The sequence below is a fragment of the Artibeus jamaicensis genome, unplaced genomic scaffold (assembly GCF_021234435.1).
Source record: "Artibeus jamaicensis isolate MK-2021 breed Jamaican fruit bat unplaced genomic scaffold, CSHL_Jam_final contig_473, whole genome shotgun sequence".
Taxonomy (NCBI): domain Eukaryota; kingdom Metazoa; phylum Chordata; class Mammalia; order Chiroptera; family Phyllostomidae; genus Artibeus; species Artibeus jamaicensis.
In genome coordinates, this window is record NW_026521851.1 from 1,398,053 (window position 1) to 1,417,853 (window position 19,801).

Genomic DNA, 19,801 nt, shown 5'->3' on the forward strand with positions numbered 1-19,801 from the left:
ACCACATTAAGGGATAAAGAAAATGTGTTACGTATACACAATGGAATGTCATCCAGCCATAAGGAAAGAATGAAAACTTGCCATTTCCAACAATGCGGTTAGACCTTGAGGGCATTATGCTAAGTGAAATAAGTCAGACAGAGAAAGACAAACACTGTATGATTGAACTTACATGTGGAATCTAGAAGAACCAAACCAAACCCCTGAACTCATATACTTGGTATTAATGACACAGAGAATATGTGGGTGGTTGCCAGAGGCAGGGGTTGGGGTGGGTGAAATGAGTGAAGATGGTCAAAAGGTACAAACTTCCAGTTATAAAGTAAATAACTCACAGGATGCAATGCACAGCGTGATGACTACAGTTAATAGTACTGTCTGTATATTTGGAAGTTGCTAAGAGACTAAATCTTCAAAGTTTTCATCACAAGAAAAAATTTTTTAACTATACGTGATAATGAATGTTAATTATATACATTGTGGTGATCATTTTGCAATACATACATATATGGAATAATCATGCTGTACATCTGAAACTAATATACTTTCAAGTATATCTGAATTTTAAAAAATAGGTTTTTTCTACCACATACCATCCATGGGAATCAGTCTGACAGACTGCCGAGGACTGTGTTACACAGCCTGAGACCCAAAGTGAATGCGCGGTAAACACTGCGAAGGAATGCCCACATTTCTACCTCCACTTCCTAGTGTTTGGCTCTATACTTCCCTCGTCCACTGCTGTGTGTTGTAAGTATGGGATACTTAGTTTGACGCTGGTGTTGGGAAACAGGAGAAAAAGAAAAACTAATAAACAAACATGTGACAAAAGACAATGATAATTCCTAAGAGAATTGCAAAAGGCCTACAAACCTATGGAAAAAATGTTCACATTCACTAGGAACAGAGTTTGAATGAGAGCAGTAAAATAAGTCTTCTCCTACATTCAAACTGACAAATTTCTTCTTAAGTGATACTACCCAAATGATTCGTTTTTCAAGAAAATGGTGACAGTTATTTCAAGGAAAGGGCTGATCTCCTGTCTGCTGGTAAGAATGTAATTTTGTAGAGTCTTCTGCAGGACAATTTGCCAAAATACATCACGTATCTCAGAACCGTATAACTTTTTTGTCCAGTAATTCTATGTCTAAGAACTTATTTTAAAGAAATAATCGGTGATGCACTAAAGATCTCTATTCATCACAGTGTCACTTTATTAACAATGAACAACTGCAAACTACATAAATATACAAATAAGGGATTACTTAAATAAATCATGGCTGATGTGCCTCAGTTGGCTGGGTGTCATCCTGCGAAGCAGAAGGTCACCAGTTTGATTCAGGGCACATGCCCAGGTTGTGGGTTTGGTCTCCAGTTGGGGCACATATAAGAAACAACTGATTAATGTTTCTCTCTCATTGATGTGTGTGTCTCTCTCTTTCTCCCTCTTGCTAAAAAATAAATTCTTTAAAAAATAAATTATGATTGAGGTATCTATATGCTAGACTACTTACTATGCAGCCATTAAAGTTATACTGCAAACATATTAAAAACTGTTCTACATCATATTCAGCAAGACAAGCAGGTTATAAGAACCAGGTACATACTGGATGGTTCCATTTAAATAAAGTACAAACTCAGGCAAGTCTCTGCCATTAAAGCAGGATGGGATTACCACTCTGCAGTGAGAAAAGGGGGCTTGAAGGGAGTTTCTAGGTGTTGGTAGTTTTCTTGTTTTTAATTTGGGTGTTGATTAGTTGGGTGTATTTGGTTTGGGAAAATATATCCAGCTGCATAGTTACTTGCATTTTTCCAAATGTGTATTACACAGCAGTAAAAAATTTTAAAATACTTATTTCTCATAAACATGTATGTATATGCATTCAAAATCTGTCTGATATAGACAATTTTTTCCTGTTTTTTCTTAAATAACTTCACACTTTTCTACAAAGAATGTGTTTTACTTTCCTAAGAAAAAAAATTAAATATAAGGTCACCATGAAATGTGAACAGATCAACTACAGGTGACAAATTCCTTCATGCTTTCCTAGTTTTATTCTCTTGATTCGCTCATTCAATTTACTGAGTACCTCCTATGTTGCTGTTCTAGATGGCAGATACATAACAAGAAACAAATTGAATTCAGCGTGTCAAGAAGTAAAACCCTACACAAGCTCCCTGAGGACAGCCCCCCTTTGTCTTGCTAATACACAATATATCCTGTGAGTCTGGCAACCTGCAAGGCTCTGCACAGAGAGTCAATGCCCAAAAGTTTATTAAAGACTATGGGAAACTGACTTCAAAACTGGTTGTTCTAAATAAATCCAAGGATTATTAAAAATCACACCAAAACTACCACTGACTTCAAAACTGGTTGTTCTAAATAAATCCAAGGATTATTAAAAATCACACCAAAACTGCCACTCTTATGTGCATGCTGTCAGATGACATCCACCACAAAGAGGCAGACACCCTGAAAATGAGGAAATCATACAAGTTCATCAGGGATCTACTGATAAGGACAATCACCATACATACACTGGCATGCCCTCACCAATTTCAGGTACCTCCCAACACCAGCAAAGGCCTGAACCACCAAGACTCTTACATCCTCTCTAAATTTCATGGAGTGTTTACTGGGAATCAGCCACTGTCCTGGCTGTTTTATTCACTGAATCTTCACAAAAACCCTATGAGATTATCATTTTATAAGAAAACAAGTACAGACAAGATTAGTATACAGGGATTATTCTGTATGAACCAGCCCCAGGCAAAATGGCAAAGCAAATTCTGTTTGTTTGGCCTCTACCTGCCTGAGTCTGTTTCAATCAGACAGACTGTGAGCACCTGGCGGCAAGGACTACGTACCTTGCACCAGACCTAGCACTCTAAGCATAGGAATGGATACGTTTTCCCAAATGTCCTAGACAGAGAAGCTTTTTTGGGTCACGCCATTTTTCTAAATTAATCGTTAAAATATTCTTCCTAAGGCACCATCCCAAACTAATAGGTTATAATCAAGATATCATATATTCATATTCTCTAGTCTACTGGTTGTCTCCACCGCCAGGTTCTCTCCCTGATGGGGAGCGGGGAGAAGTGGGGGGTGGGGGGGTAGTTCAGCTGTTTAAAGTGAGTCATTGCATTAGAATAGCCGGTGCCCTTCATTCAGGACCCTGCTCAACTGTCACCTCTTCAGAAACTTCCCCTGACCTCTATTTAAAACAGCAGCACAGCATTCTCCAGCCTCTTACACTACTTTTTTAAATTCTTTTTTGTCGTTACACTTATCACTATTCCTATGATATTTAATAACTGCTTCCTATGTTCTGTCTTCCCTTCTAAATTGTAAATTGCATGAATGCAGGGACTTTACCTTGATTCTGCTGTAATTCCACACTCACAATAGGAGAGAGTAGGCTCTCAAATATGTGCTGAACCAACGGCAAGTCAGAGGGCCTTTTGTCTCCCTTTCAAAAAATATTGCTCAGACTTAAAGAGACTGGAGACAGAGGAAGAGGCAGGAGAGAAAAGAGAACAAAAACAAATCTGACAACATTAATTCAAGGTAAGAACAGTTCACAAACTCTTGGGTTATCTCCCCCCTTTAGGCTTAAGGTGTTAAGGGGGAAATAAAAACTGCCCCCCCCTTAGTTTAAATGTGGTTATAACATATAGCAGGGGAATTTCAGCAATCAAGGGGCTTCTACTGCCTTTAGTTTTGGAAGCACTATAAGTGGAAAAGGAAAGTTTCCACTTTCCTGGACAGCCAGCTTTTATTTAAGATTTAATTTTTACTTATTTAAAATAAATATCCAAGAGAGGAGAAGGGAGGGAGAAAGAGAAGGAGAGAAACAACAGTGTAGGAGAGGAACATCAATTAGTTGCCTCTTGCATGCTCCCCAGCCAGCAACCGGGCCTGCAGCCCAGGCATGTGCTCTGACTGGGAATTGAACCAGCAGCGTTTTGCTCAGCAGAGCAATGCTCAGCCAACTGAGCCGTGCTGGTCAGGGCAGTCAGCTTTTATTTAGATTAAAATACTCTATCACCTAGGCAGATGCACAATATCCATTAAAGTCAAATTTACATAACTAGAACTGAGTCCTCACCTCAGTCCTGTCCCTTTTTCAGGGTCCACCTCCTAGTTCCCCATCCCCCAGCCTAACTGGATGACAGGAGGGCATCATCCAAACTCTAAGGGAGTGGGACAAACTCATCTCAAACCAGGAAAGTGCCAGGCAGCCCAGTACATTTTAAGTGTGAAGACAGGGTTTCACTCATTTATAGAACCCAAAAGACAGTTAAGGTCATAAACACCCTAAGGACTCCGTGGAAGTGAATTCCAGGAGACCTCATTCATCACACACAAACAGATACCCGTAAAACACAAACCCAGCAAATGTTACAAAGCATTTTTTATACATGGCACCCTTTCCTCAGTTCAGTTTTCAAAACCCAAAAACCCAAACCCTAACCTGTTAAAAGGTTAAATACCTTGTACCACTGTACTTTCATTAAATCACTTAAATAGCATTTAAATTCTATCCAGGTGCCACAAATAGCCTTTTCAAAGAGCCTGTGGTTTGTCCAATAAAAAAGATGTTAAGAGACTGTTACCAGACTAAAGAACAGCAATGATAACAATGAGCTTCCTTTGAAGACTGCCAAATTAGCTTCTCTAGATTCTACTTAAAAGTTAAGGCATAAACCCTGCAAATAGTCAATTCTAATTTTTTAAACTTCTGGACAAGGAAACAACTGCCTAGGGTGGTAAAAAAAGAAAAGCCCCACAGTTAAAAAAGCAAACGACGATTACCTCATTTTAAAAAGAGCCTTCCAGGTTTCTTTAAAGGTCCTAGGGTAAGCCCTTTAAAAAGAAGAAAAATAGGGAAACCTTAGGTAGTGTTCTGGGCGGTGGAGCCCACCAACAAAAATGGGCACCTCCTACGGGCAAAGCGTTCTAGTTATGAAGCCAAAAAGTGAACACGACTTCCTCCCCGCGAAGGGAGGTTTGACAGCGACGGTGGCGAGGGTGCTGTTTCCACGTGAACTGCATTACAAACTCACCGGTGGAACTCGTCGCCTGGCTCGTTCGTGTCTAGATTTGTTTCACCGACCTACATCAGAGAGTTTTCAGAGAACACAAAACACCGTATATTCTTGAAGCCAAGCCACGCCACCTTTAACACACGCACAAACACTACCCACAGAACTAAGAGCTCAGTCTTGACCGAACGAGACCGACAAGTTGGGGCGGAAGGAAGCGACTCGTTGGCCCGAGCCGCTGGCAGCTGAAGGGCACGCGAGGCTCTGCTCCCGGCAGGAGAGCGACTCCGGTGGGGCCTGGGGCGGCCGCAGGACGAGTGGTGGCGGACGCTGATTCGGGGCCGGGAAGAAAAGCAAGGAGTTGACAGCGGCGGGACGCGCACAGACCAGAGCGCCCTCAGGTTTGCCCGACCGTAACGCCCGCGGAGAGAAAGGGCCATCTGTGCCGCGCGTCTCCCCGGACTCCCGCCCCTCGGCCCGCGCGGCCGGCCCTCACCTGCTGGGTGGACGGTGGAGGCGCGCGCGGGCGGCAGGGAGCGCAGCCGCAGCCAGAGGTGCAGCGCGGCCCCGAGCACGCACGGGCACAGCAGCACCAGCCAGTTTCGCATTGGCCGCCCCCGCCAGCCCCACCTCGCGCCCCCGCCGCGCGCCGGGCTTTCCCGCGTCCCGGCGGAGGGCAGGAGACCTGCAAATGGGGCTGCCGACGCCTTCGCCGCACCTCAGGATGCGCCGCCGCGGTCCACGTTCCTCGGGGTTCCCAGCTCTGCGGCTCAAGCTCCTTAGACCGCGGGCGGCGGCAGCTCCTTGGCCTAGTGGCCAGAGCCCCGCCCCTCCACCCAGCCTCCCCCTCTGGCCCCGCCCTCTTTTCCCCCTCCTGCTCGCCCCGCCTCTTCTCATAGCATCTCCTCCCGCTCCCGCCAGCCAGCTGGGAGCTGAAGTCCTGCTCGAGCCCAGGAGGGCGGTGCACCAGCGACCCCAAGGCTCAAAAACTACATTTCCCAGAATCACATGCACGTATACGTCACTCGGAGACTTGGAGGTGAAGCGCGAGGCCTAACAAGGAGCGTGCGCGTCCATTTTCCACGCCTTCTTCCAGAGGCCAAACCCCCCGACGGCTGAGGGCGGGGTGGGGGGAATGCTGGGATCCGCGTTCAGAGGCTACCCCCGCTGGGGGAGGTTGGCAGCGTGGAGGCGAAGGCCTTAGGAGCTGTGAGTGCCTCCTGTTGTCAGTCACGCAAAATGCTGCCTTCTGTGAGAAGCAGGCTCTTGCTGACGTGTCCTCGGCCGAAGAGCGGGCGCGGCTGCCAAATACCGTGCGTGAGCAGCGAACCATCTAGTGTTAGTGCTGCTGCAGCGCAGATCGGCCCTGACCGGCTCTGTGCCCCGGGTACTGGCGAGAAGCGGCCCCTCTGAGGCACGGAGCTGCGGGCGGAGGCCACGTGCCCGGCTTCTAGCCGACGCCGCAGAGTAGGGAATGGAACGAGTGTGCGCGCGCCTCCCGCAGCACAGGAACCCCGAGAGCGGAGGACGCGCGGCCGGGGGCGGGCTCTGCGCGCTGCTCCCCGGGGGCGTGGGGCCCCAGTGCAGCTGCAGGCCCCTAACCGGCTCGGCAGCTCCGCTGGCTGGCGGAGCGCAGGAGGGCCCTGGCGGAGGGATGTGTATGACTAGCACAGCGTCAGGAGAGGGTGAAAGTGGGTGCCTGCTTATGGTTTTTAAGTTTCCGCAAGTTGTCGCGAAAGTCTTGGTTGAAAGCCATTCAAAATCCACCTCACACAGAGTTAATGGAAAAGGGTAGTTTATTCAAGTAAGTGGACAGTCCAGAAGGAGACATCTCAGGCGCTGTCAGTGCCATAGGCTGAGTGGCAAGTTAATTTCAGGAGAACAACCCTCTATTAAAATGACTTTAGTGGATTGTTTTCTAATATTGTCTGTACTATATTCGAAATGTAGACTATAATATTGTCTAGATTTAATTTTGGAATCTGGTTTAATAGTTGTATAGAAGCTGTAAGCCTACCATGCCAAGACACATCATAATTAAAATGCAAAACAAAAAAAGCTATAAGCCTCGAGTTTATACTGTATGTTTATACTTAAGTAAAATAAAAGTAAGTTAGCTAATATGGTGTCAGTTTTTTCTTATACAGTGATTCCCTTACCTATTGCGGGAGTTATGTTCCAGAGACCCCCCACAATAGGTGAAAATCCACCAAGTAGTGGCGTTATATTTATTACTTATATATATTTTAAGGCTTTGTAAACCTTTCCCACTCTCTTATTAACCTTTCCCACACTCTTATAAACACTTCATATGCTCTTAAATACTTTCTACACTCTTAAACCTACGTAATTTTAACAACATATAAAATCCTATATGGTACTCACCAGTGAAGTGTACAGTCACCATATACTTCACTGTATACCGCATTGTATTGTGGGTTTTTAAAACCCGCGATACAGTGAAGCTGCAATAAGTGAACTGCAATATAGCGAGGGACAACTGTAATGAGATTTGTATGTTTATTATCTATTGCTACCTAACAGATTATTCCAAAACTCTTAGAACAACAATAGTAATTTATTATCTCATGATTTCTGTAGGTCAGAAATTTGGAAGCTGCGTTCTGGTTCAGGGGGTGCCCTAAACTTTTGGGGACATGTCAGCTGGGGCTGTGATCATATGAAGGCTTGACTTCCCTGGAGGGTGTGTTTCCTAGGTGGCTCACTTACCTGGCAGGCCAGCAAGCTGCTTTAGTGTCCCCACACCATGGCAATTTGCTTCCCCAAAAGCAAGAAGTCCAAGACACCAGTGCAGGTGCTGCAAGCCCTTTTATGATGAATGCCTTGAAGACACAACACTGTTGCTTCTGCAGTGTTCCTTCTATTGGTCACACATAGCAGTCCTAATTCATTGTGGGAAAGACCACCAAGGGTGTGCATAGCAGAGGCCAGGGTCATTGGAGGTCACCTTAGAGGCCTGCTACCAGAGTACATTAGGCGAATTTGAGAAACGCTGCAGTTTTTAGGGCCCCTACATATTCTTTGTGGCCCCTAATTACCCTAAAGACAAGAAAACAATTGTTCCTTCTTGTTGGAAATACAACAGCAGGCTGTGAGCATCATGGCTGTTGGACAAATATCACAGAGATCCGAGTGCCCAATTCCCAGATCACTGTTTACGTATATCAGCAAGTAAAGAGAGCCCTGGCTGGGTGGGTTAGTTGGTTGGAGAGTCCATCCTGGTGGGTTCAGTCCCTGGTCAGGGTGTATGTACAGGAGACAACTAACCAATGTGTCTCTCTCTCAAAAATCAATGAACATATCCTTGGGTGAGGATTTAAAAAAATAAGGAAGGAGAACGTGTAATGGCTACAAATTTCTCATTAGAAATTCTTTAGAAACCATGCTGACCTGCTTTCTCCATTTCAATTATTGAAATTGTCAAGAAAGTAATAATTAGTTGTCACTAAGGGTGTCCTGCTTTTTAATCGTAAAGCAAGGTAAAGTTCTCTCTTGATAGCCTGAAATTTTCAGTTTGGGTTAAAGAATTATGAGTTGACCCAAAAAGGATGAATCTCTAACTTAGGCAGATGTAGTCATTCAACAAATACTTATTAGGCGCCTCTTATGCGCCAAGCACTTTTGTAGGCACTTGGGATAAATCAATGAACAAAATGAAGATCCCTGTCCTGTGGTAATGGGGGCAGGGGTGGACTATAAACTATAGATGTAATAGAGAAATGCATTTTGCCAGCATGTAGAAGGTGTTGAGTGATTCAGAAAATATAAAAAGTAGAACAGGGTAGGGGTATTGGGAATGTGGGACTGAAATGGGAGCAGATTGAAGTTTCAAGCAACTGCAGTTTCAAAGCAGTATTTAAACAACTTTTCACAGTTACAATAAGCACTAAAGGGAGGAGAAGTAAACAGACCATCCTTCTATATTAACTAATCAAGATGCTCCTTCCAATTACAAGAATACTTTAACTTACAGAGGAAACTTCATGGGCACTTCAACAGGCCTGTAACAGAAATCATGGTGAATAACTTCTCAGCATCTTCAGGTATCACCACAGGGGTAGCCACCTACATCACCTATTCCTAGGACCAGTGACCCTTCCTTCCATTTACATGTGTCACTTGGCCCCTAATAAACTCAAGACTAAGCTGGGTAAACCTTATGAGATAATAGGTATAATGGAAATAAATTTTAACAATCCAGAGATAATAAAGTCTGTAGCGTCAGAGTCTAAGGGTTGAACAAGTTAACAGAGAATTAAAATTGGGGAGAGGCTGTAGAGAACCAGATCTGCCTGGCAATGGCAATTGTCACTCAAACCTATTGAAAAGCCCAGTAGGTACGTTGTGGCACACAGGAGCCAAACCCACAGATCAGTTCTCCTGTGGAAAATCCAGCCTACATTATAACTAGGCTGCTTTGTGGTTTGCTCTTGCTAAAACTCCCTCACCCTGAGTTAAGGCAGAAAATACTTACTGCATGTCTTTAAAGTAACTTCCTGAAGTCTGTGTTAACTCTCCCAAGGATTGAAGTGTAACCAGACCAATTAGTGGTATTGTTCCCTTGCATTCGCAACATTTTTTCCTTGTTAATCTGTAAGAAGTAATCAGTAACATCCCTTCCCTTGCTATCTGTAAAAAAGCAATTACCTAAACCAAACCTAAGCATAATGAATGAAAACCTTCTTGGATGTATACTATTAAAAATCCAATAAAAGTCTGTCAAGGCAAGGGTCGAGGTGCTTTCCCCTTGAGAGAGTAGCCATGTGGTCCCTTTTCCTCCACAAGACTCGGTAGTCCGCGTGAATTCATCTTGTCACATCCATAATGCCATGGACACTGTGGGCCAGTGTCCACATCAATAGGCAAACCAGGGTGACTGGTCACCATGAGTACAATTCACCATGATAAGTGCTCTGAGAAATGAATCACAGGGTGTTATGGCAGCATAACTGGGAGGTTTCTGACCTGTCTTAAGCTATCCCAGAGAAGGTTATCCCTGAAACACAGGGCTAGGGCTTGAAATCAGAAAGGTCAATTAAGAAGGCCAGAACGTGGGAAGGGCACTCAGGAGCACCTAGGCAAAAATAAAGAAATAAATAAACAAATCCAACATAATGATGACATGGCAATTGGGAGAATGCAAGCCATTTGGTATTACCTTAGGAGAGCTAGGTCAGGGAAATGGTGAAAGGCGAACAGCAGGCAAAGGCCTGGTCCTGGCTACATGTTATGCTAAGGAATCTGGATTTTATCTTGAAGTCTCTGGGAGAGAATTTTTTTCCTGACTACAAAAATAATACATGCTCATGAAAATAAATTTGGAAATATTGAAAAATATAAAGAAGCTAAATCATATGAGATATGTATCCTATATTCTTATTTTTAGTTTTTTCTTCCCAAATTTTGTTTACTTATTTTTAGAGAGAGGGGAAGGGAGAGAGAAAGAGCGGGAGAGAAACATCAATGTGTGGTTGCCTCTCTCGTACCTCATACTGCAGACCTGACCCTCAACCCATGCATGTGCCCTGACTGGGAGTCACACCAGTGACCCTTTGGTTTGTAGGCCGGTGCTCAATCCACTGAGCCACACCAGTCAGGGCTATTTTTAACCTTTTAATTAAGAAAATATTGACAGTCACACAAATTTACATCCATTAATTTTTCCTAACATATAACAAATATTTTCACATTTTTTAAAAAAGATTTTATTTATTTTTATAGAGAGGGGAAGAGGATGAAAGAAAGGGGGAGAAACATCGATATGAAAGAGAAACATCAATTGGTTGCTTTTTGTATGCAGCCTGACCAGGGGACCAAACCCACAATCCAGGCAGGTATCCTAATTGGGAATTGAATCAGCAAACTTTTGCTTTGTAGCACAATGCCCATGGGCCACACTGGTCAGGGCAGAAAATACAACTTTCAATTATGTAATCATTTGTTCACACTGATTTCTTACCTTACCCCTTATTATTGGACATAATAGATTTTTCTAGGTTCCACTATAATAAATAATGTTGACACTTCTGTGTGTAAGACTTCAACCACATTTCAGATGATTTTCTTTTTAAATATTATTTCAATATTTTAAAAATTACTTCCCTTTGTTCATACTGGCATTGTATTAATTTATATGTCTGCCTTAAATAAGTAAGTTTTATCCCACCCACTCTAGCATTTTTAAAAAATCCTAATTCAAAGGACACATTTTTATCCTGAGATTAAATATTTTTGCTTATTAGATGTTTCTATTACTTCTCTTGGAACTTTTCTGTGTATTTTTCCTTTTATCTATTTGTATGAGCTCTTTATATAAGATAACCTTAAGGTTATGAATTCTTTACATTTATATTTGTTATAATTATTTATAATTATATTTGTTAAGAGTTTTTCTATCTCTTAATTTTGTGACTTTTTGGACACAAAAACCATTGAAAATTTTTTACGAATTCAAAACATCAGTATTTTATCTTTTCTCATATTTTGGTATTGTTTCTGATCACAAGATCTGACCGATATTCTTATTTGCTTGATTTAAACTTCAATCCATCTGGAATTCATTTTGGAATGTGGTATGAGGATCTCCTAAAAAGATTTATTTATTGTTTTTTGCATAGCTATCTATTGTCCCTGAACATTCTTTCCCTGTTACTTTAAGATGTCACCTTATTAAAATGTTTACACGTAATAGTTTTTGAGCCACATTTTTGTATGAATCCATCCTTATATCAGCACTAAAATACTGTAATGATTGTAGTCTTATAATATTTTATAATCCAGTGGGCATTTCTCCCCCCAGTACTCTCATTTTTCACAAATATATTATGTCTGATGAATTTTATACTCACTTTTCATAGTTATTGACCTTTTCCCTTAACTTTACATTTAATTAAAAAACTAATGCATGCTTATAATAAACTCAAGAAATACTAATATAAACAAAAAACATGTCAGAATCCTCCTTTATCCCATCCTTCTCTTTCTCTTCAGATCTGAGCACTTTATAATAGATATTTCATGTACGAATTCTTTCCCTTTCTGGTGATGGGAAGGGAGGAACACCTTCCCTTTCTATCCCCAAGAGTGCAGTCTGGGCCCTTCACATGTGCACCTCCAGAAACTGTAGTCTCCCCCTAGAGATCTATAAATGTCTCCAAGGTGTGTGCTTTTCCACAAGTCCATCATGACTGCACCTTGCCCCTCTGCTCCAGATTGCTGCTCCAATATTCTCCTTCCACTCCCTATGCCTGCAGTGACTTTAGGCCACGGCACTTGTCCCTCTGCTTCCACCCCAAATACGGACACAGTACCTCTCTTCATCCCCCAAATCACACCATGAAGGCATGGCTGTCACATTTCACAGACTTTATTAAAGGATTAGGCTAAGAAAATGCAATACAGAAAGGGAAATTTAAAACCAGATAGGAGACGAACTGCTTCTCCAGTCCACCAGAGTGACCCTCCTATTCATCTCCAGCCTTGGGCCTCTGCCCCGTTACTGCCACTTCCAAGGGCCTGCTCATTTTATGACGGCCACTTCTTGCTGTTTCTTCTTTCCATTACAGGGTCCAGTTCTTATTGCGAACCAGTGATGTTCACATTGGCCTTGGGAATCTCTCAAGTAGCCAAAATGTATACTGTGTGTGCAATTCTATAGAAAGATTTTTTTTCATTCTTTTAATTTTTGATCATTAATGTTTCTCTGCAGCTGTCAGTCCCTCACTTTTTTCCTCAAGGAAACCATCTTGCCTGGACACATGCACAATAAAAAGTTCACTGTTTTCAGTGAGTAGTTGGGAAACCTTTTAAAACCAGACATTCTTTTCAGGGGTGTCAGGACTGGGGCATCCTTTGCCTAGGGCATAATACACTGCCCAAGTAAAGTGCACTATTGAAATGATTAGTTCTCTATTTTAGTTAGCCAATAGCTGAATTCTTTTAAGTGACTACATGTGGCTATCTGAAAATCTTTGCAGAAGACAACTTTTTACACCATGAGGCAGAAAACTCTTAACTTCTCAGTCTGCAGCAACTCGGCTCCTGTATTTTGATCTCTACATGTTCAGGGCTTCTCCAAGGAGGGCAGGAAAACATACTGCTGAATCATCCTACAAACGTGTTCAAGGAGGAAGGAGGAGGTGGTGTGATGGGAACAGAGTGACAGGAGGAAACTAACCAAGGATGCAGTCCAAGATGAAGTCTTGAGCAAGATACGGTATAAATCACAATAAGGACTTTGGTTTTTACTCTGAAATGGGTGGAGAGCAGTCAGCTAGTGGCTTTGAGCAGCGTACCATGATCGACCAGGTAGGAGACAGAATTGCTTCTCTGGTCCACCAAGCCTTTAGCAGGACCACTTTCATTGCCGTGTCGCTGGGGTGAGGCAAATCTACCTTGGGTAGCAGTGGAAGAAGGTGACAGTGTCATCTGCACCTTGAGACAAGCTGCAGCAGTGAGGGCCAACAGGAATGGACGAGTGTTTCCTGGGCTTCCTCTATGGCCCAGGTCTATGGGAGGGGTGCGAGGGCAGACTGAGAAGTGCAGGGTACCACCCAGACCCCTTCCAGGGTGGAGCCTGGGGACTGCTCAGACTTTCCCTGAATCTCTGGGAATTGCTCTTGGCTGCAGGGTGCTGCCTTGCCCCAGGGAACAGTCCCCTCTCCTGAGGCAACTGCTTCCAGTGACTAGTGACAGGGCTGAAAAGATCTGAAGTAACTGTAGACAGCCACGGCTTGTGTTGAAGCTGCGTTGAAGCTGCGTCACAGCTCAACTTCCTCTGCACCATGCTGCTTCCGTCACTTCTCATTGGTGTGTCCTAAGGAAACTGCATGCAACCTGAGTTTCAGAGTCCGCTCCACTGGGAACCTGACCTAAGACAGTGCTTCTTTAAAACTTCAGTAAAACAATGTCATTTCTCAACCAAACACCCTGCCACAGCTCACAGTTCTGTCCCAGGTAAAACAAGTCCCAGCAATGGCCTCTAGGCCCAATAAGGTCAGAGCTCTGTACCCTCCAACCTTACCCCACTCCTTGTTCACTTTGCTTCAGAGCTAAACTGGCCTCTTGTCATCCTTTGAAAATGACAGGTACAGTCTTGTCTCTTCCCATTTTTTGTACTGTTCTGATTCTTCACTCTCTCCTCTTCCACCTCCTTCCTGGCAGTTGCTTTACCTCCTCAGTGAAGCCCTCTCTGTCCCTTCCACCTAAATGGGCTCCCCCCAACCTCCACTACTCTATTCTAGATCTCCATCATCCTCTAACATACTGTCCCATTTGCTTACTTTGTTTATGGACTTTTACTGTCCACACAGAGCAGGAACTTGTCCCCTTACAATTTGTTCACAGATATAACCCAGGACTCAGAGCAGTGACTGGTACTTTGTAGGTGCTCCACAAATATTTGTTGAATAAAACAAAGTGTAACTGGATGAACTTGGGAACCTTTATCAAGTTGATGATAGAATAATTCATGGGGCATGGTGACCCAGGGATAGTGCACAGAGCAAAGGCAAACTGAGACAGGAGCTTTTAGGTGGGGGAGGAGATTGTAAAGGATGCTGGGAAGAAGCCAGGATACAGGAGGAAACAGGAGAATGTGTCACAGAGGAAGTGGGATGGGAGAGAGAATAAGCAGCACCATCAGTATATGAAGCAAGGTAAAGATTTGTGGACTGATGTGTCTCCCCACATCCACATGTTAAAATCTAACCACAACCTGGTGGTATCAGGAGGTGGGCTCTTTGGGAGGTGATTGGGTTGCAGGAGTGTAGCCCCCATGAGGGGATTTGTGCCCTTAGAAGAAGAGGCCAGAGGGCTAGGCCATTCTCTTACTGATGTCTGTCTACAAGAAGCGGGCCGCCTGCAGTTCCAAAGGTGGCTCTCACCAGAGCCCAACCCTGCTGGCACCCTGATCTCAGACGTCCAGCTTCCAGCACTGTGAAAAGTAAATGTCTGTGGTTTGTAAGTGACTCAGTCCACAGTACTCGGTTATAGCAGCCTGAGCAGACTAAGGCAAAGATAGAGAAGTACCACCTGATGTGACGGTTGGTTGGTAACTCAGTCTTTAGGAGCAGGAAGGAAGGGAAGGAATGAGCCAGAAGAGGTATGTGGATTACTTTCTCAAGAAGTTTGGTGGTGAAGGAAGGAAAGAAAGATTGGAGCTGGGCAGAGGGCTCAGATGGAAGGTCGGTATTTAGGTGGGAGAGGGAAGGCTAACTTGAATGAAATAAAAATATTTTTCAAGAGAGGAGAAGGGAGGGAGAAAGGGAAGGTGACAAATATTGACGTGAGAGAGATTGCTTCTCTCTCTCTCATGCACCCTAACCTGACACCAGGTCCACAACCCAGGCATGTGCCCTGACTGGGAATCGAACCAGCAACCTTTCGGTTTGCAGGACAGTGCCCAATCCACTGAGCCATGCTAGCCAGGGCAAAGCTAACTTGAATTTTAAATGATGTATGGACAGGGCCAATAATAACCACATAACTTCTCATCCAAATCAGAGTTTTGAGGGAAAACGGAGAAGGGACAAATGCTAAATTAGAAGGATGTCAAGACTTTGGTACGTACAGTCACACTGTCCCTGGCTGAAGTGCTCTCTGCAAGTCATTCCTTTGTGCTTAGCAGGCTGCATTTCCTAATGGTAGGTAGCGGGAACAAGCTTGCCTTTTTTGGTGGGGGAGGGAGAGCAATCAAAAACTGGTAAAGGTTAGTTTAGCCACATACATATGCTCAAAATACAAGATTTGAATTTAGATTTTACTTTGAGAAAGTTCATTTGACACCTTTTTGAGAAAAGAAGCCTATCAGCTTTCATAGAGGAAAGAATATTTAAGCAATTAAAAAGTGTTAGTTGTGCTGCATTTTCACTCTGAGTCATTTTACCTTTAAAAGATGAACTTCTGTCTTCCTGTTAATACAGCACCATTTCTATTAATTTTACCAATTCTAGTTCAGCCCACGTGCTGCCATATCCACATACTGCTTGTTTGCATATTTAAACTTTTAATCAGACCCAATTTCAATAGATCTTGGGGGACCTTGCTATTGGAGACTTACAAATACTTAAATACTATTACAAATGATACCAAATTTCTTTCTATGAAAAATAAGACTAGAGATGTCCCAAAGATAAAAAAAATCTTAAAAGTTGAGAATGGTAAAATGGAAGAACATTCAGGCAATCTTGAGAGAATCTAATGTCTTAAATTTAAGATTCAGAAAACTGTGTGAGAGAGAAAACAGAATTAGCGTATTCTCTGCAAGTCCTTCAGACAAGTCTGAGGTCAAAACTCAGATTTGCATTTATTAGCTATATGACCTTGAGCAAGGAATGGACTTAACCTCTTAGGTCTCAGATTCCTAATCTGTGAAAAGAGATTTGGGGCATACTTCAGTGAGTTGTTTTGAATATTAAATGAGGACACATATGGGGAAAGTCTATAAATGCTAGTTTCTTCCTGTCCTGTAAACATGAAGACATGCAGACTAAAGTTAGTCATATACAACCTTAAGTCTTGAAAAAGGTAACACGAAGATTAAGAAGTCAATTCTAACAGTTGCTCTAAAACAAACAAAACAACAACATAAAGGATTGGACATACCTTAATTCAGCAGTTTTTACCTTTACATCTCAGATCTCCATTGTGTGGGTACATCTTGACACAAGGAGAAGGAATTTGGGGACAAAAGGTATTTTTGCAACATTTGCATCAGGGCAAGAATCCAAACTCCTTCTGCAGAGTCTTCTGTCTTTTTAAATTTAATGAACTGTATTACCGTTACTTCCTTTAGCTCCTCTTCAGCTTAAAGGAAATGCTAAAGGTAATCCACAATACCAGTCATATCAAATATCCTGGGTGGTGCGCTCAGCGCAGGAGGAGGCAACCCTACCCAGGGGCCCTGCTTCGCCACAGGGGTCACAGTTGCTGAGCTGGAGCCTTCGGCAAGTCTGGAACTGGCAAAGCTGGAGTTTCTAATAGCTTGACAGAAACAAGGAGTGTCCCTTATCGCTGTAAGTCTCCCTAAAGTGTCCTTACTACTAGGAAGTTCTGGCATTCTGCTGCGAGCACAGATGGGTTTGTTCATCAGCTGGTTGACTCCTCAGTCTCCACACACTGCAACAGCTGGAGTTTGCAGTGAGTCTGGGAATATGGTCGAGACAGGAGTGTAGAGGGAAAGGCAGGTGGGAGGTGGGTCCTGGAAATGACTTGAGAGCACTGGACATGTAAAAACAGGGTTACATTTTGCACCTCGGAAGCAAAAATCACCTGTAGTAAAAGTCAGCCAGATATGGATACTATTCTTTTCTCCTTCCCTCCCTCTCTCCTTCCCCCTTTCCTCCCTTCCTCTTCTATCAACAAATATTAATGTGTCTGTATGTGCCTGGAACCCCTAAGGTTGCAAATGGGAACAAAGCAGCCTTGGGGATTGTTTTCGTGGAACTTCCACTCCAGTGAGGGAGGTGCACAAAGAACCAGCAAACGACCCAACATGCAAAAAGAGGCTGTTGCTTATCTGGAACTGATGAAACGCCCCATGTCCTGCTGCCCCCATGTGGACCTGACACCACCTTCGTTTCCTGGCTTTACAGTCTGTACAACTAGGTTTCCCACTGAAATGAATAATGGCCACCTAATTTTTTTAAAAAAGAAACCCTCATAATTATAGTCAAACAAAAATACCAATAATGACCTAGCTTCCCACTGTCGCTCAGAAGATGCCATAACTGTGGCTGTCCCTTCCTGGGCACTGACTTGCCCTGCGCTGAAGCACTGCCCTGAGCCTCTTCACTGTGGCTGGCACTGGAAACTGCTGTACCCAGTGCCTTAACGTGTCAGAGGGGCAGCACTGCAGGGCTCACCAAGGCCTCAGCTTGTGCTCCTACAGGCGAGTCATGCCCCAGGGGCTGATCAAATAAAGGCTGCGGGAGCCCAGACTGTGTGCAGCCCACCTCCCAGGAGATGTGGATGACAGCAAAAACCGAGGAGGATCGCTGGCTGGGTGTAAAATGAAGTAAGTGGAGTTTCCCTGAAGCAAAGAGGGTGATCAGAAGGAGCAGGAATCGTCTGTGCAAGGAAGAAGGCAGCTGGCATTGGGAGGCCCCGCGACATGAAACAAGAAGTGATTTGCTCTGTGACTCGGGGAAGACAGGTTTTCCATCTTGTAATCTGCACTATGGTTGCACAACATAAATTTTTTTATAAGAAAAACTTTAAAAAAAGTAAATTTTCCTCATGAAAAAGTTTTAAAATCCAAGTAAAATATGGTATCTTTCTCATTAATGCTTGCTTTCAGTCAACACAGCCCAACTTTGAGTGTGCACCAAATCCTTTTCAGTGAGAAGTCCCAGACCTTTGCCCCTGGGCTCGTCTGAAAGGTCTGCTCCTCAATGTTCCTGTCAGATATATGATGTGTAGCAGTGAATTTCTCTAGTCGTTCTCCACGACTGCCCAGGGCCCCAATTGCAGAATCTCTCGTCGCCTCCCACTCCAGGACATTCCTATCTCCTCTCCCCTGATTTTTCCTCTTTCCCCTCCTTGCTCCCTCTGTACCTTGAGATGCCTCAGGAGTCTCACTTTTAGATCAAAGGGAAAGAAAAACGACTTTCTTCCATACTTTCATCTTTTGTTTAAAAATCAACATTGCTTTTGTATTTGCCCAAGATACACTATTAAAACTTCAAAGGTTTGTGACCAAAATGAGTACAGAGAAGCCTTATGGCAAAAAGCAGAGCTATTCTATGAGAAATTAATTCCAAACGCTAGAGGGAGGACGGCATTAGGTTTCTGAAACGACACTACATTAGTTCAGCAAGAATACCTTAGAGCTATTCTGAGTCAGAGAACAGGATATTTTGATCCTCAAAGATAAAAGGGTAATTCCGAACAGCGAATCATGCATAGAGCCCATTATCCATATTGATACAGGTGTCAGGGTGAAGTGTATCTGTGGTATGAGAGCCACATCCCACCCGTACACTTAAACACTTCCCTTCTGGTTTACACATGACAAGGCGAGTGTCTCTTCTTTGATAACTAGTGTTAAGGAAAAAAAACCTGTAATTATCTTCCGTGGAGAGGGCAATTAGAGACTCTCGCAACCTCATCTGATCTTTGTAACCTATTTGGAGGGATAAGTAACATTTCTCAGAAGTCAGGAGGCCTGGTTTGGAACTCTGTCACTCTGAAATCATAAATTCGAATAAGTTGCTTCACCTTCTTGAGTCTGTTTCTTTGTCTGCAGAATGTGAAAACTAACGACTACTTCGTGTTTTTGTTTTTTTTTTTAACTTAAATTTAATTCAGTGTGTTTAAGTCCTTAGCACCAGCAGGTGCTCAGAAGCGTTGGTTGCTTTTCTCCTGCGCGGCCCGGGGCAGGCGGAGGGTAGAGCGCTGCGAGCGACGCCCACCCGGCGCCCGAACCCGAACCCGGGCTAGTGGGCCGCAAGGGGACGCAGCCTTCTCGCCACGCCTTTTCCAGGCGGCGCAGACTGAGTCGCCGGGTGGCTCTGCCTTGAGCATCTTGCTCTGGGGCCCCGCGCTGAAGGGACAGGCTCCATCCGAGGCACGTTCCTACAGCAGACACATCAGTCACTTCCCCGTCACCTCGGAGCTCCACGGGCCGAGGATGAGGATGAAGGGCACCAACCAGTTTAATAGTTGGGCTTGTCCAGGGCTGGGGTTTGGCCGGTTGCACTCAGAGAAAGCAATGAAACCTTGGAGCTGGTGAGAG

The 19,801-nt window shown here is 43.8% G+C and overlaps 1 protein-coding gene and 1 long non-coding RNA gene across 5 annotated transcripts in view; both read right to left on the bottom strand.

Annotated features, from left to right (window-relative positions):
• B3GALNT2 (beta-1,3-N-acetylgalactosaminyltransferase 2) overlaps positions 1 to 5,869 on the bottom strand; it is a 54,701-nt gene extending 48,832 nt beyond the window's left edge. Inside the window, exons 1-2 of one of the 4 annotated variants that reach the window (XM_037138501.2) lie at positions 5,765 to 5,869; positions 4,817 to 4,867 (exon numbers count right to left, since the gene is read on the bottom strand). Coding sequence is in view for 1 of the 4 variants with exons in the window: in XM_037138498.2 (XP_036994393.2) it covers positions 5,543 to 5,654 (112 nt within the window). In the remaining 3 variants the exon portion in view is untranslated. Of the gene's footprint in view, positions 1 to 4,816; positions 4,868 to 5,542 lie in introns of all 4 variants that reach the window. The other 3 variants (XM_037138500.2, XM_037138499.2, XM_037138498.2) reach the window with 3 other exon arrangements.
• A 6,582-nt stretch (positions 5,870 to 12,451) lies between these two features.
• LOC119044227 (uncharacterized) lies at positions 12,452 to 18,293 on the bottom strand. The gene is made up of 3 exons (XR_005081565.2): positions 16,672 to 18,293; positions 15,638 to 15,733; positions 12,452 to 13,891 (listed from the first exon to the last, which is right to left on the bottom strand). It is a non-coding gene; the product is annotated as an uncharacterized LOC119044227 (long non-coding RNA).
• Between the last annotated feature and the right edge of the window lie 1,508 nt (positions 18,294 to 19,801).